The sequence below is a fragment of the Melozone crissalis genome, unplaced genomic scaffold (assembly GCF_028551555.1).
Source record: "Melozone crissalis strain CALT ecotype California unplaced genomic scaffold, PUWL_Pcris_2 ptg000012l_1, whole genome shotgun sequence".
Classification (NCBI taxonomy): domain Eukaryota; kingdom Metazoa; phylum Chordata; class Aves; order Passeriformes; family Passerellidae; genus Melozone; species Melozone crissalis.
Window position 1 is genome coordinate 11,818,251 of NW_026535790.1, and position 16,961 is coordinate 11,835,211.

The 16,961-nt window shown below is 43.1% G+C and overlaps 1 protein-coding gene across 2 annotated transcripts in view; it reads right to left on the bottom strand.

Annotated features, from left to right (window-relative positions):
* MAD1L1 (mitotic arrest deficient 1 like 1) overlaps positions 1-16,961 on the bottom strand; it is a 347,760-nt gene that overhangs the window by 148,738 nt on the left and 182,061 nt on the right. For both annotated transcript variants that reach the window (XM_054270764.1, XM_054270763.1), the window contains 2 exons: positions 13,456-13,544; positions 4,381-4,471 (listed from right to left, as the gene is read on the bottom strand). In XM_054270764.1, coding sequence (XP_054126739.1) covers positions 4,381-4,471; positions 13,456-13,544 — 180 coding nt within the window. The remainder of the gene's footprint in view (positions 1-4,380; positions 4,472-13,455; positions 13,545-16,961) is intronic.

Sequence of the window (16,961 nt, forward strand, 5' to 3'; positions counted from 1 at the left end):
AGCAGAACTTCCCTCAAGGACACCATAACAGGCAATGCAGTCCCTTCCAAAGTTTAACATAAATTCCAGCTTCTGTCTGGGGTAAACTTTCTGATGACTGTCCCCACACTATGTAGTCAGTCAGCTCTTTCAGAGCTTTGATATAATAGGCAAAAATCAATAATTTCAATATGTATGAATAAAACTGCATTTTTGAGTGTTGTTGTCTTATTGCTGACTCACAGAGAGGCTGAACACAACCAGTTACTACTGTGAGCAGGGACATGGCAGTCAAAGCTGGACAGTCCAGAGTTTGTGCCAAGTCATGACCCTTTCCCACAGACAATGCCCTTGTTGGGTTTTGTCAATCCTGAGAATCCTTTCCCAGTTTTCTGTTAGGTCTTCTTGACTGCCAGCATGCACAGGTGACTCTCTTTACTCAAAAACAAGCCAGAAAATAATAGATTCTTTCCATTTAGCCTCATAAATACACATGCACATGCTCAAAGGGATTAAGCTGCCAGCTTGGTTATGGGACTAGAGGTGATTTTCAAGCCCAAACACATCTCAATGTAAAAAAAACCCACCCATCTACTTGCCTTTTATCCATACAGATCCACTTATCTGAACTCTAACTGGAGTTTCATTTTTCTCACCAACCAGCTGTGAACTAATTACGAGGACTTTAACTAGTCCTGCTCCCTCTCCAAGCATATGGATCCAATTAAGTCAAACTGCAGCTGATTTTAATCAATCTTCCTTGAAGCAGCCAACCTTGAAGAATCTCTTCTTCAGCTGGAAGAGTAGGGGAGAGCAGGAAAAGTAGGAGAGTAGTATTTGCATAAGAAACACTTCACATCCGCTTGGTTGCCTGTAAACACAGGGCTCCTAGCAGTAAGAAATGCTAATTGAACACTCCTCACAACTCCTTCCTCCCACTTTATCCAAAAAGCACTGATTTGATCAGTCTCTTTTGTTCCTGGCATCAAGCTGCACTTTTCCACCAGCACCTCTGGAAGATGGTCCAGATCATTTCAGATAACAAACAAACCAAGCCTTTCTCTGAAATCTCAGCCTGCCCACCATGGGCCAAGGAGTAGCAGCTCAGGTTTCCTGGAAATGTTTTTTTGCTTCATCAAAAGGAAGGAGGGTAGAGAAGATGAGATAAAATGTGTTTAAGCCCACTCTTTTCATATTACTTAAATCCCTCTCCTGAGCCAGGGTTTCAACTGTTTTCCTTAAGATAATATCCTGGGCACCAGGGAGGCAGTCTCAACCGGGTGTCATTTCTCTACAGCTCTACATCTCCTCTGTTTTTGTAATCTGAGGTTTTCATTAGCAGTAAAGACCTGGCCAGTGAGTGATATCCATGCTAAAGTCTTTATACCAGTGAAGGGAAATCAATGCAGCCTGCAGCTAGGTGTCAAGAGGCAAGGGGTTTTGGAAGACAGGGCGTGTGGAGGTGGAAAACACCTTCAGGCATAATTCAAGCTGTCCCCACACAAGCACAGAATACAAAAAGATGCCAGATGTTATATGGCTGTGGAGAGGTGAGGTATCAGCACCTTAGTTCATTTGCTAATACTGAGCTCAAGGAGTCTGAGTCACACACCAAAATCACCTTTCCAGGTGCTCCTTTGCCCCCTGCCCAGTCCATCAGGGTCTCCTTGCTCACAAAGTGGGTTTTTGTCAGAAATCAGCAAAATTCCTGTGCCAATATTCAGATACAGGATGTAAGAGGAGGAAGTTCTTCAGAGAAATGGAGATCAGATATTGGAATGGGCTGCCCAGGGAAGTGGTGGATTTGCCATTCCTGGAGGTGTTTAAGGAAAGCCTGGACATGGCTCAGTGCCATGGTCTGGTGGTGTTGGATCATAGGTTGGATTCAGTGATCTGAGGTCTTTTTCAACCTAAATTATTCTGTGATATGGAGACAAACACTTTTGAAACTCCACGCCTCAATACATTCAAACTGACATTTTAAATTATGAATTATTAGCTGTATCTCCCTAGATTTCATGCACCAAACACAACTTTGTGAACTCAACAGATTCAGTTCAGTGTAAAGCACTCAGAGCCTTAATTCTACAACTTGTCTCTTCAAAATTCCCAACTTTAATATGTCCCTTCTACATTTCTTTCCTTTAGTAGATAAAATTCCAGGAGTCAGAGATTTTATTTTACAAGAAAGAACTGCAGATAAGGATTTGTCAGAAATCACCCTCATTCTACCTGGTTTAATGTCAGCCCCTTCTCTTACATCTTTATTTGATTTGAAGCCATGCTTCTCCCATTTTTGTAGTTTTAGTCATCTTCCTGTTCAGTAAAACTTCCTTGTGACTTTTGTATACACTTTGTCTTGATTTTTTTCCCTTCATGATACAGACTTTATTTTAACCCATCATTTCCCAATGATTTCTTTCAGAAGTGGGAATAACATGTCAAACTAGCAACACTTCAGTGACCTTATCTGACTGTATAATGACATTTTCAGCATATTTGCTCAGCACTGATAGAAGAGGTGAATTTCTAAGCTTATCCTTAACTTTGTGGGTTCTCACTCTAACAAACCTTCTTTCAATGTGTTTATAAAAAGAGTCATTTTAAGCTTGGCCTGTCAAGGTGTTTGATTCACAGGGTGAATAAAAATTGGGAAGGCTGATGTTTTTCCCTCTGAGGAGCTCTTGGCCATTCAGGTGGGCACACACTGATCAATACTGACACTTTTGCATTCAGCTAACATATTCCTGTTCTTGTGCTTTCCTCTCTACTCCCCCTCTTTCGAAAAAACTACTTTAGGCATCAAGGTCTCTAGGACATAAGCAAAGTGAGACTTTAGGGACAGGAGGAGCTCCCTCCTTTTAAATAAGGAGTTAAAGCCATGTCCTCAGTCTTGGCAAGAGAGATGGAAGGGCATCATTACCTGAATTCAGCTCACTAACTCCAAGATTTCTCTTTCCTAGACCTGCTATTCAAGACTTGGCATCTCAAATCACTTGGTTCATCTCTGTATGAACAAACAAAGCAGATCTTTGTGATATTTCAAGATGCCACAACTAAAATAGGGAATTCCTCTGGTCAGGCATTCTTGGAAAGCCAGCAACCACTCTAAGACCATGTAGGCAGATTAACCATGACCTGAGCTGTAATCTGGTCTGAAACCAAAGCTGCTTGTGTGTTTGTTGGAGACCTAAGCATCCAAACACCAGCCCAAAGCTTTCATCTCCTTCTGATGAGTGAAACCCAATTAAAGGAGAGCAGGGTGACAGGTTTCACACTAAACATGGCTCAGCAGAGATGCTCAGCAGCTCTTAGCTCCCTGCTTTATCAAAGCTGTCACTTCCCCTGTCTCCAGGAATGGGTTATAAAAAAAAGAAATTTTGATTCACGTCTAATAGGTGTCAAGATAAAAATCAATGGTCTGGCTGAAATCTGGGTAATTTCAAACCAGGTTTCATGCAGGTTTTCTACCATGAAGCCATTTGCAAAACAAAAATTAGAAAACTAAAGATAAAAAGAAAGAAAAATTAATAGAATGCTACAATGACAAATTGTTCAGCACATCAGAGAGAAAAGAAGGAAGAGATAACACTCTTCTTCAAGAAAGGTGGGTGGGCTTTGATTGAACCAACAGGGTCAGGTTCTTGTTTGTTCCAGCATCTTTCAAACAGGAAACACCACAAAAGCTTGAAGCAACTCCTCTGCTCTTCCTCTGCACAGGAAGGCTGTTCCTAGGGTGACAACAAGCTGAGCAGCCAGTCCATTTCTCGCTGCAGGTGCCCTTGTGTGAGATTTCACAGATCTATCCTGAGTGAAAAGCTGAACACCTTCTGCCATAGAGGTCAGCACCAGGAAAAGGCAAACCACACAGAGAGGCACAGCAAAGGGAACACAGCTCCCATCCTCCTCACTCCCCAGCTGTGGATGCTGCCAGCTCATCCCCTCAACAGCACTGAGGGTTCCTGGCGTGGAAACTCCTGCCTGCTGAGGTGGCCTCTGCTTTCACCACTGACACCAGCAGAGAGGAGACTTCAACACAAACAAACCTCCAAATTTCCCGTCCACTCCATGCTGTCCAGCCCTGTCTATGCTCCCACTTTGTCGTGACTGAATTTGGGAACAGACAACTTCAAGTGGTGGAGCTACTTCACATGGACCAATTTTTAAGGCTCCAAGAAGAGAAGTCCTACAGAGAGTCATCCAACAGGACAACTGAATCTGTGTGATCACACCTGAGCTCAAACCTCTCTGATGGCATGGTCAGAACACAGGTGTGGCAGTGCAGTGAGCACAGGCTGCCCAAAGGTGCCTTGCCCAGATGGAGGAGAGGGAAGCTCCATGCTGGGAGCACTCATGGACCACACCAGGCTCTCCAGCTGCTCTGGACCTCCACACTCCTACCTGCAGAGTGAGCTTCTCCAACTGCATTCCCAGAGATCTGTTCTCCTCTGCCAGCTTGCTGCGCTCAGCTTCCAGCTCCTCAATTTTCAACCTGCAGAAGAAGGGAAAATTAATTGACTTTGGGTGTCCCTGCACAGTCCCACCACAAATAATCTAGTAAAGCATGAAACCAAAAACAGTACCAGATTATTCCTGCATTCAGCACCACAAAACTTCACTACTGAGGTAGCAAAAACATATGGTTAGAAGTGACATGCTTATATGATGAAACCGTAATTTGTAAAAGTATATTAAAAATACACAATTTGAATATAAAACAAGTTCAGCTTGGATACCTTCTGAACCACAGACTGAGTCTAGACCATCATGTTTAATAACCACCAGCAGCTAAAACCTCCATGAGGCATCAAATCTCTTTTTGATCTGATTTATACTTTTGGCCTTCACAATACTCCTTGGCAGTAAGTTCCACAATTTAATTATGTGCTGTATGAAAAATTAGTTCGGTTTGTTTTATACTTCACATGTGATTATTTCACTGAGTGCCCATTAGTTCTGCAATGAAAAGTTGTGAATAATTGTACCACACTTCTCTCTCCACACCACAGTACAGACCTCCTCTATTATTTCCTGAAGAATCTCAGTTTAGTCTTCCTTCACACCAAGGATTTTCCATATTTCTATTTTTCTTCCTTGTTCCTTCAAGTTTTATATAAGAAGTTTTTGACATGAAATAAGCTGGAACTACAAAGAGCTACTCAGACATATTCAGTGATTCAATGAGGATTTCTGCTTTATTCTCAACTTTCTTTCCATCAGCTTCTAGTATTCTATTTGTATTTTTAACTATGGAGCACTTACCTGATATTTTCAGAAAGCTCTTCACAATAATGTCAGATCTCTTACTTGAATGACAACAGCTCATTTAGAGCTCTCTGTTGTGGGAGTAAAAGTAAGGGTGTTTTCTCTTATGTGCATGGGTTTGGCAATTATTGACATGCAACTTCATCTCCCATCTCAAGCAGCATCCTGAGATTTCTTCTGAAATTCTGAATGCTCTGATAAGCTGAAAAATTTCATATTATCTCAAACTCTGCCACTTCACTACTGACAAACCCCTTTTCTGTATTGGACAAGTTCCCAATTCCCAATCAAAACGATTCTAGGACCTAGTGGAAAAACCCTCAGCATTGTGAAAACATTTATTCTTTGATTTTCCATATTTTAACTTTGCATTACATAAGCAAATTAACAGAAGAAAAATGCATGAAGTTTTACAAAGTAAAAAATATCTTGCCTTATCTGTGGCTCAGGAAATCCTGGAGACAGGGCACAGGGAATCCAGGAGAGCCTCCTGGCAAGGTACCCAGATGTTCTGTCCTGTTCACATGGGCACCCACCACTGGTCACCCCCACAGACAATACACTGGGACAGCCAGACTTCCAGGGTTTTGATATTCTTATCAATCCAACAAAGAATCTCCTTTTTTATTCCATCAGAGTTTTGTTATCACCTTTGGCTCAAAGCTTTTTGAAAGGTCAAATACATTAGATCAACCATACCAGCCTTAGACAAATGGCTGGTGAATCCTTCAGAGAACTCTATCAAAGTTGTTAGGCAGAAGATATGCGTATAAAAAATTGGATACAAAAGTTTTGCTTGCATTTAAGTACAGAGAACAAAATCCTGATGCTCCTTCAAGACTCTCCCATTCGACATATTAACTTCTTGGGATTAATTGTGCAACTAATACAGAACAACACTGGTCTTTGGATTCAATTTTCTCAGGAGCCTTTTCTCAGAATATTCTTAAAAATTAATTAACTGGCTTAATACTTTTAAATTATCTAAATTAAGCTGAAAATCCTTGCACCATATAATAAAGTATGCAACCATCTGCCAATATCCCAAAATTATGCAACAGCAATTTCAGGTATGAGGAAGAAGTAATCTCTCCAATTCATTTGGCAACAGTTCCAAACTTTTCCATAGAAGCAGGTTGATCTACATCATGTTCAGCACAGAAACGTCTCCTTTATAAATATGCAGCTTGGATTGCCTAAATTATTTGTAAGCCTGACCCCTGCTGGCAATTTTCAAATATTAGAAAGCCTCAATTTTTTCTGCTCTTGGAAGCCTCTAAAATGCCGAGGAACAGCTTTAGCACTGTCCAGGCCATTAAAAAATATCATCAATAACTTTCAAAAGAGACACCAAGCTAGTGGGGAAGGAGGATGCTGCAGCAGGAGACTGAAAAGGTCAGGAAAAATGGAAATTCAAAGTGGAATTAATGCTTTTAACGATGCATTTCTAAATGGATTGCAGACCAGGCCACGAGGAGAGCAACACTCTTCTCTGAGGAACAACAGTGCAACAGCTCCTGAAAGGTCAGAGCCAGACACAGGACTCTCATCAGTGCTTTCTCCATCCTTGACATGCTGAATTTTAATTGGGAACAAATTTCTCCCCCTCCAGCCTCACAAATACTCTGATGCTGCCTTTATCTGCCTGCAGAACTTGTCTCGGTGGGGAGGTTTAAGATCAGGCCTCTCAGTTGCCCTTTGAAAATCACTCACAGCAGCAGCCAGAAAACTCTTCCCAAGGACCTAAGACACAGCTGTAATGAGGGTAGATTCAAGCCATTACATTTTTGTGCTATTTCACCTGCAATTTTAGGATTCAATAATCTGTTTGTGCCCTTTGTCCCTCGCTGCTGAGCACACGGCGATTTAAAGCCCGGGGCACTCCCAGTCAGGCAGCAGATCTCACAGAATCCTGAAATCCTGGTTTGTGGTGGAAGGGACAGTAAAAACCATTTAGTTCCCCACTCTGCCATGGCAGGCACACCTTGCCCTACCCCAGGTTGCTCCAAGCCCCATCCAACCTTGGACTCTTCCAGGAATGGGGCAGCCTCAGCTTCTCTGGGCAGCCCTCTGCCCATCCTCACAGGGGAGAATTTCTTCCCAATTTCCCTTCTAGCCCTGGCTGTGTCAGTTTGAAGCCATTTCTCCTTGTGCTACTGCTGCATGCCATGTCAGAAGTCCCTCTTCAACTCTCTTGCAGCCCCTTAAGGTACCAAAAGGCCACAATAAGGTCATCTTGGAGTATTCTCTTCTCCAGAACCACCTGCAACAGGCACAGGAGCTGGGGGTCACAGCATGAGCATGGCCTTGGGCTCATCCCCCAGGTGTCTGCTTCTTCCCAGTGTCCCAGCTTTGGGGGCATCCTCCTTTCCTGGCACAATATAGGGCTGTAGGGCTTGTCCCATGCTCTGGGCATTGAACCATGGGCACTCCTTGGCTCTCCTTCAGAGACAAAACCTGCTGCTTCCTCTGCACTGAGGAAAAAGAACATTGCTGCAACCTTTGTGCCAAGAGGATTTTGGGACTGACTAGTGCTTTCACCATTTATCCCTCTCCTATCTTATTTTTAACACTGTTAAGTGTCCTGGATCTCCAGTGGGAAAGCATTCAGAGCCATTAGCAAACAGTTTGTGCTATTCCAGCTTTGCTTCCCAGCCCCCCGGGAAACACTTCCCAATGGCAAAGAGAGAGAAGCAAGGGAAATCCTATCTATATATAAACACAGCAAAGCATTTGCAGCTGGTGGTTAAAATATGGAAGTCAAATATTGAAAAATATTTACTGGCTTGGCACTTGGATTTTTTTTCATTTATGGATTTTTTTCATGAAGTTCACATACAGGGATGGTTGTGCACTGCTTTGGGATACACCAGCAGCCACAAAGGCAGCCTTGGTGCACACTGCTTGAACCTTTTCCCTCCAGGAACACCTGCACAAGAGAGGTGACGCTATTTTATCACCAGTTTGCAATCCTCCACTTGTTACATATTGGAGTTACCTGCAGGTAGGGAGAACAACCCAAGACAAATCCGTGTGAGCACCATGAAAAGCAGGGTTCAGAAACACCTGGGTACAGCACAATCATCTACCAGCTCAATTTTTGGCCCAGAATGGTTAAAAGGGACCTTAAAGATCATTCAGTTCCAGCCTCCCCACCACGGGCAGGGACGCTTTCCACTAAACCAGATTCCTCCAAGCCCCATCCAACCTGGCCTTAAAAGCTGGTGTATATTCTAAAACCAGCCCTGTGCCACAAAGAAGGAAGAACATCAATTATTTTCTGAAATACCAACACCACTGTCAAGTTTCATGATACAGGAAGAAACTATTTGAATTAATTTCTGAAAAATTCATGAACTTCTCCATACAGTGGTTTGAAAACAGGAAAATATTTAATCTCTGGCAAAGATCTCTTCACCTGTCTAGAAGATTTTCCTGTATCAGACAGCTCAACCAAGAGTTGAAGGCTCCACAGGCATAAGGTAAATTGATGCCACCTCCACAACCTTTCACAAGATCAAATTTAGTTCAAGAATACAGATTCATTGGCATTTGCTCAGCCTCATGGATTTTCCCTCTTTTAAAAACTGAGCTTTATATTGCCTTTACTGCCTGTTTCATTATCTCAAATCAGAAGGGAGAAGGAGGAAAAAAAACCCCACCTACAGCCTCAGGTCTCCTAAAATGACACTTGTGAGAATCAGGAGACATCCCACTGTGTGTGTTCAGTCTGTCTGAAAACCTGAGATCGTGAGACAAGGCTGCTCCTACCTCAGAAAGGAAAAATTGGGGCAGTCTGTTGGATTTTCAACAGCAGCCAGGCACTCCAAAAAGTCTCTCTGAATCCAGAGCTTTTCAGTGGAATTAACCAGTGGAAACTCCCCCTGCCATCACCATTTTATCCTGGTTTTATTGGTTTTTAATGTTCTCAGCTGTGTTATGTGGCTGCCTGTGGAGATCACCAATGAGGACACGTCTCACAGAGCCCCCATCTGCCAAGGGGACAAGGCCATGTGGAAAAGCCACTGCAGAACAGGAAAATACTGAATGGAGCACAAAACGTATGTGTTGGGAAGATGCTATTAAGGGATCCAGATGGCATTGAGATGGTGTTAGGAGCAGAGCAGACAGAATTTCAGCAAGTGTGACTAATGGGCATTGGCAAGGACATGAATTTCTTTTGAATTACTGTAACTCTACCCAGTCACTAAATCCACAGAAAACATTCAGGATTTACTGGGGTTGCAGCTTGACAGCAGAAAGAAAAAGTTCAGATTTGTTCCAGATGAAAAGGTCCTTCAGCTGTTGCCACTTAAGTCTTCAGCGAAGTTCTTTTTAAATATATTCCTTTTATTTATAGATTCTGAAATACCAGTTTCTGCACAGTTATCACCTTCCCTCTAAAAGGTGCTAATGCCCAAATGCTGTACTCTACAGAGCAGGAACTCAATGGGTTGACCACTGTTTCTTTTCATAGGATCTGCAGAATATAAACAAATATTATTTCAGAGGGAGCAGCAAAAAGTGTGAGAAATGACAGCATTAGTACTGCTTTTATTGTCTCTCCAGAAACGATGGTGCTGGGAGAGAGTTTCACATTTAAAGTTATAAAAGGTCTGACGAAATAGCACTTTGTTCTCAAGAGAAGGAGGAAAAACTGATAAAGTCTTTCAAGTTTCTGGCTTGAATATTTACTTTCCATACTAAAGAAAAATGAGACAAAAGGTATTTTTCTTAAAAGCTCTCGTTCACTCACAGGAGGTAAATACAGATTCAAAGGATTAATATGGATTTTTTTTTCCTCCTTTATGTCTCCCCTGCTTTTGTTTTCAGAAATGAGCTCCTAGCCATGGGGCCTATATGGAAATGCCTGGAGGCTCTACAGTCCATTTCTGTTCTGCACACTCCTCTTGCTGGCTGCTATTTTTCATATTCCTTCGTGACAGCAGCTAACAGGGGAGGCTGGGCTCAGCCCAGAGCAGCTGACAGGCCATCCTGTAGGTTACAGGATTTCAAAGACTACAACAAACTACAGAGATGGAAATAACTCCCTCATAAACTGTGGCATTTCTTTCCTCACTTTCCAGTTTGGAAGTTTGTGCTCTTCCCCATGTTTTCTCCCAGAATTAGTTTCTGGCAGTGCTGTGTAGAAGGAAGGAGTGACAGTGGAGTTTGTGTTGTTCTCCTTAGCAGGTACAGAAAATTGACTGAACTGGTGCTGTTGAGGGTCACAGGAGGAGGATGAGCACAGCAGACCGAATCCCTTCCCATTCTGATCCCTGCTCTCCTCCAAACCCTTTCTGTTCTTTAATCACACCCACCCAGTTCACTGCTGCTGTATGGAGAGGACACATCCAGCTGAGCCACAAGGAGTGTTCTGATGTGGATCACAGCACATTCTTCCTGAGCTCCAAAGGGCTGGGAGAATACAGCGATTTATTCTGCGCTCCTTTGAGAAGGAGCCTCTTCTGTGAAGAAAGAACTTGGCCCAGTTTCTTGAACAATGCTCAGAAAATGCAAAATAAAGTCCAACCATATTCATTGACTGCTTAAGTCTAGAAACACAAGAAAAAAATCTTTATGGAGTCAATTCTGAGATTTCTCTCCACTCAGATGTGGAGTGCCTGTGAGTGCAAGGAGATGTCTGAAGCAGTAATAGAAGCCAACAGTAAGGAGAAAGGAGCAGGGACTGGCTTGCAGTGCTCCAGCAAAGAAAGCTTCAGCTGAAAGAAAATGCCTTGCACCAAGGCATTTACTGTTAGAGCTGAGCAGTGAAAAGGGTGATCAAAATCGAACAAATCCAAGCTTTGTGGAACAGCTCTGTAACTAAATAACCAGCATCAGGGCCTGGGACAAGTATTTAAATCAGCCACAAGACCAAAATGATTCCGTAAAAAATGACAGGAAAAGCCAGTCTGGAATTAGAACGTGGAACTGTGGCTGCTATGCACCCACAGCTTCAGGAGCAAGACAGATGAAAAACCAAAATATCAACGTGAAACAACTGCAGAAGCTTGGCCTCTGCTGAAACAGCCTTCAGGGTATGGCCCATCATTGGAAAACAGCTCTGCACCATCAACCACCCCACTGGGAACTGGCCTGGGTTTGGGACATTGCCTGAGAGGTTTGACACCATTTCATGGAAGGAGGAGAGAGTGAGATTAGAAATCAAAGAAATTCCTTAAAAACAAAGAGGGAGAACCAGGAGCTTTAGGGCTACTGTTGAGCTGAATCAAACATCACAATCCCACAACAAGCAGGTTTTTGTGAGCTCCACTCATCCCTGCCCAGGAAATAGATTTTCATTCAGGGCAGAGCCAGACATCTCCATCCCCACTGCCATGAGCCTGTCCCACTATGGTGTGGTCTGGACTCTGTGGCAGTCCAGCTGCTTTCCCCTACACACACTGTCCCTGAAGCTGCTCAGGTAGCAGTCAGTAAATGCTGTTAAGGGAGGCTAAACACCAAATAATGAGTCTTGGAGGGGAAAATAAAGAGCCTGAATATCTCCCAGATGAAAGGGTGCTGCAGAAACACCAACCAGGGAGAGAGAGACTGGGGAGGCACTGTAGAAAAACTCTGCAAACCTGCAGGTCCCAGAAGACAGCAGACAGGCTGCTGGCTTTACTGATACACAGGCACATTATTAATCAGGACTGACAGGTTTAATGTTGCCAAGGAGGTGCTGAATACTCCTGCAGCAGTGTAAACCTCAGGTTTCACAGGGTCCAGTGTGCCTTAGCACAGGAAAAGCCTGAATGAGCTAAAAAAAACCCACAAAAGGCAAAAGTTGATGAAGACAGGTTTATCTCCCTGAAAAAGGGAAGTCATAGCATTCTCTCCTTTAGCAGAACTCAAACATATGATAGAATAAAAAAAGGAGATGTATGCCTCGGGCCTCCAGAACTATTACAGCACCTTGAGGGAACTATAGGAGCAAGTCCCCAATATTAGGTGTACAACCCTAAAATGTACTGGAATAGCTTAGCTGAACATGTATTATTTTCAAGCACCTCCCTCCTGCTATGGAACTGGGCTTTCAAAGCCATAAAACAAGCTCCAGAGGCAAAGCACAAGAGCAAAATCATAACATACAGGCCAGTAATTTCTGCTTTCTGCAAATTCTGCTTGCTGCAAAACCTTGCTTTCAGTCCTCTGAGGCAGTCACACTTTATTGTGATGGAGCTGAAAATATAAAAGAATTAAGAAGTGAAAGTCCAGCCAAAGTCTTACATCAGCTGAGAATAAAATACTCAGGAGGAGTACTTGTGAGGACCTGATTTGCCCACCTTAAATAAAAGGAACTTTATTAAACATTCAGAAACAGATGAACTTTTTTGTGTTCGGTATTTATTGTGTCACCTGCTTTGCAATGGAAGCTATAAAAGCTTTAATAAATACATGGAAAGGTTGTTTAGCTTCACTGTAGCTTTTGTACATGCTCATGTATCCTCTGCTGAAATGCTGTTTTGTAACTTCTCTTTCACTGAATCACAACAGGTACCCCTCTGCCATCTCCAGCAATGCACAAGGGGAAACATCCCTCTTTTATCTCCAGTGCTACACAGGCATCAGCAGCACAAAAGCTGGATTCTAAACCTCTTCACACACATGCCAACAGATCCTGTATTTACAGTCAAGATTTGGTCAAAATAACAATAAACAGCAATGCTATTTCCACAGGAAATCAGTCAGGAGGGGGAACAGTGATGCAGGAGCCAGGCTTGTGAATTAACTGACAGCAAAAGACCCCAAACATCAGAAGAAAAGAGCCTGAAGCCTCCCAAAAGACAGCAAAGCTTGTAAAGTATCTAAATGCAGGACAGATCATGAGCTGAGTGTTTCTGCTAATGCAGAATGGGGTTCTCACATCCATATAAGCTGGTGAGAAAGTAAAACTGGTGCTCAGAAAAAGAACATCCTACTTCAGGAACACAAGGAAAATATGTTCTGATCATCACCCCACTGCCTGAACACTAAAGCTCTCCATGCTTTAGTGCATGAATTTTATGTGTATAGATTGCCTATGGACACAGGCAGTCTATACACATAAAATTCATGCACTATGGCATGGTGAGTTCCTGTACCTGCTGCTCCACCAGGTGATGACAAAAACCACAGCAGGCAGTGGAACTACACCAGGCATTTCCCTTCTCATTAGTTCCACCAAAAAGAGAGGAATCAGCTCAGCCTTCCCCTTGCCTTGCCTACCTGAGCGTGTCCACCTCCTCCTTGGTGATGACAGTGCTCTGCTCAGCCGTGCACTGCTGAGACTTCAGGATCTTCATCTCCACCTCCAGCTGCAGGAGACAAAAGGCATTAGTTCCTGCAGCACTGCTAAGGACACACACCAACAGCAAAGGGAACGGGAAATCATGAGGTTCTGCACAGGGCAGACTTCTCGTGATACAGAGGTGAAGCACAACTTCTCTCGTGTTGAATGTGAAAACCTCACAGAACTCTCCTTCCCTTTGCAATTCCTTTTCCCTTTCCTGACATTTTCTCCACAACAGATGAGACACAGAAAATGGAATGTTACTAGCAAAGCTGCTGCTTCTCTTTCAGGTATTTCCCCTATTTTCCCCCATGGATAATGGCCTGCAGAAGCCTCTGTGTGGCATTAGGAGCTCACTGGGACCTGAGGTTCAGCATTGATAGTTCAACCTCACTCAATTCCTCCCCCAGAAGAAATGAACCACAGGATTACACTGTCTTGTCCACAACAGCTCTGAGACACATACATTGAATCCAAAAGACTGGGGAATATTTCCAGCACTTTCCAATATACACCTCTAGCTCTAGCTGCTCAGGTAGCTCTGGCTGAACAAACAAACAATTAAGAATATTTTCTGCCTCTGGCTTTGTTTGGGTAGGAACTCACAAGAAAGTATTTCAAAACTCTACAGACATGAGAACTTCTTACCCAGACTCTACAATTCCCAGGCTCCCTGACTTGTAGCAGTCTGGATCCTTAATTCAGAGTTCATGACAACGCACAGATTGATAAACTCCATATGTTACCTCTTTCTAAACCCCTCAGAAAATGATTTATTATGAAGTGCAAGCAGAGACAAACTACCTAGAGGATACTCAAACTTCTGCTCCAACACCTACTCCCAGCTTAGACCTTCTTCACACACTCATCCTTCAGATTCTGGACTTCCTTTTGTCATCTGTCTTTTCACCACCTGTCGACTAATTCCCCTAATAAATCTGTTGACGGAAATGATATTTTTTCACCCAGGAGGAAAAAATAAGCAATCCAGCTTTAATTATAAATGCAAAACTTATGACCACAGAGAGTTCAGCTCTCAGCATCAGGGGAATAATCCATTAATACACCATTCCCCGCAACAGAATAGATTAGACTTGTAGAGCAAAATCACATTGCAAGGGCAAACTTCTGCAAGCTTTTTGCAGAAACTCTCCAATTTCACAAGAGAAAAAGAGCATCTTGTCATGGGCAGTCATATTGCTTAGACAGAACTGAAGTTCTGACATGCTGCCTCTCTGCCCTTTCATACTTAACAGAAAAGACAGGCAGAGCATGGCAGTGCTGTTGGCAGGAAAGAGCAGTTAATAGATGGTTGGAATATGCTCCCACCCCCTTCTGACACCAAAGGAACAGAGCAGAAGAAAGCACCAAAAAATGGTTTAAGCTAATTCCCCCTGACACCCCAAAAAGCCCTGCATTCTCCCCCTGCCTGTCAAGAAACATCTAGGAATAAAAAATAAGCAAAGGCCCACCTGCACCATCAGGCTGTACAAATGTTAATGCATATTAGCTGCCTGATAAGATTATCACAGCCAGAAATGCTTCCCTCAATTTTCTGATTACTGAGCTTATCTCTCCCAGCTCAGCCCATCACAGATGGCTGGGGATAAAGCAAGCACACCAGATAATTCCAGGAATGTGAATAAAAGGTACTGGGATGAGGAGTAGGCTTCAATTCCAACCTACTTCTAGCAGGAAAACACTCATTATGCCTCCTGTTTCCCATGTCTGCTGAAGTCTGGATGTGTTTGCTCTTAGGAGTTTGAGGATGTTTTCTGGGCTGAGTGAGGGCAGCACTTGAAGATGGAAGGGCTGGTCAGTTATTTATCACTAGCTAACAGGGTTCAAGAGCCTCAAGCCCACCTGCTCACCTACACAGATAAATCACCGTCACCTTCTCGGGGGACAAGGGGCACATTCCACAGAGATGGGTGAGGAATCTGCTCTTGGGATCTGGGGGCTCTTGTGGTGGCTGCACAGAAAAAACAGAGTGTGTGACAGGAAAAGGAGATGGGAGAGTGAACACAAGTGAGCTTGTGAGAAGCATCTCACTCCATACACAAATTTAGTGCCAGGTATGCTCAGGATGAGATTCTGCTGGGTTTCTAAGAATAAGCTGCTGAAAGAGAATGAGGAGGAAAGGGCACATGGGCTGTGAGGGCATTTCATCTCATTTTTATGTCCTCTCAATTTGCAAGCACCAAGACTCTCTGGGCTGAAAATCTGATGTGCCTGAGGTGAGAAGGGACAGGAGGACACAATGATATCACTACAGATGAAACTGGCTTGAGGAGAGAGATGTTGACACAGACCTGCTTCCCGGAACTAGGATTAAAACTACTGGAGAATTTAAGGTTCAGGCCAAGACACAATTTTGTGCCACAGGAAATTATTGCCATTCAGAGCTCACTAATTGTTGATGAAATAAGAAAGTAAAACAATTAAGGTATTAAATACTTCATTCAAAATGTGTTGTTTCCAGGTTTCATCCCTAGCAGTCATTAGGAAAACATTCCTTACTGCCAATCTCAAAGACATTAACATATTCAGATATTAAAAATGTTATTAATGTCTTTTCCAGGACAAAAACAGTTAATTGAGATGAGATGGAATGGATTACTCCTGGGACCCAATTCTGCTTTTCTGAAGGCAATAGAGTGCAAGCAGCAAGACAAAACAAGAATTAAGAGAATGGGGAAAAATAAGGAATCTGTTGATAAAGCCCAAGAGGTGAGGAGCTTTCCAAGATCATTCCCTTTGACACAGCCTCAGGATAGCTCTGGGAATGGGTGATGAGCATGAAATAATTCACCACAGAGGCAGTTTGTCCCTTCCTGTCCACTTGTCCTCAGTACCTGTGCCAAAGAACAGACTCAAGAAACCATAAGGAAAGGAAGAGCCAAACCCCTCCTGCTGCTTTCTCTGCCTAATTCCCATCACATCCCTTTTCCTAAATTAATTTCCAGTCCTGGTTTCTTGTTCACCAGATGCCACTTTCATCAGGCATTTTATGCTTTTTGAACCAACTCACTATTCCTGACTAAACTCTTCCAATTTTTATCAATAATTTTATGTGACTGGCTGAGTTAAACTTTTATTGCTTTGAATACATTAAACTAGTACAAGTCATTACCAAGCAGAGAGGGGAAAAGGGCTGCTCAAATTACAGCTCACTGCTGCATTCCCCCATTCTACACGAAACGACCCAGGTCAGCCTTGATCTTTTAACTGGCATTGAGAGCAGACAGGGAACATTGTTGTGAAAATACAGCATTGTACTTCTTGTCCTGAAAGCTGCACAAGAGGGACCTAAGGACCTCCCTCATCTGCAGGAGCTTCAGGGATTATATCAGCCAGGATCAGACCCCCAGTGCTATTCCCACCCTACAGAACACATTAGCAACTTGTTATTTTAATAGTTTTTAAAGCTACCTAAGGTTTT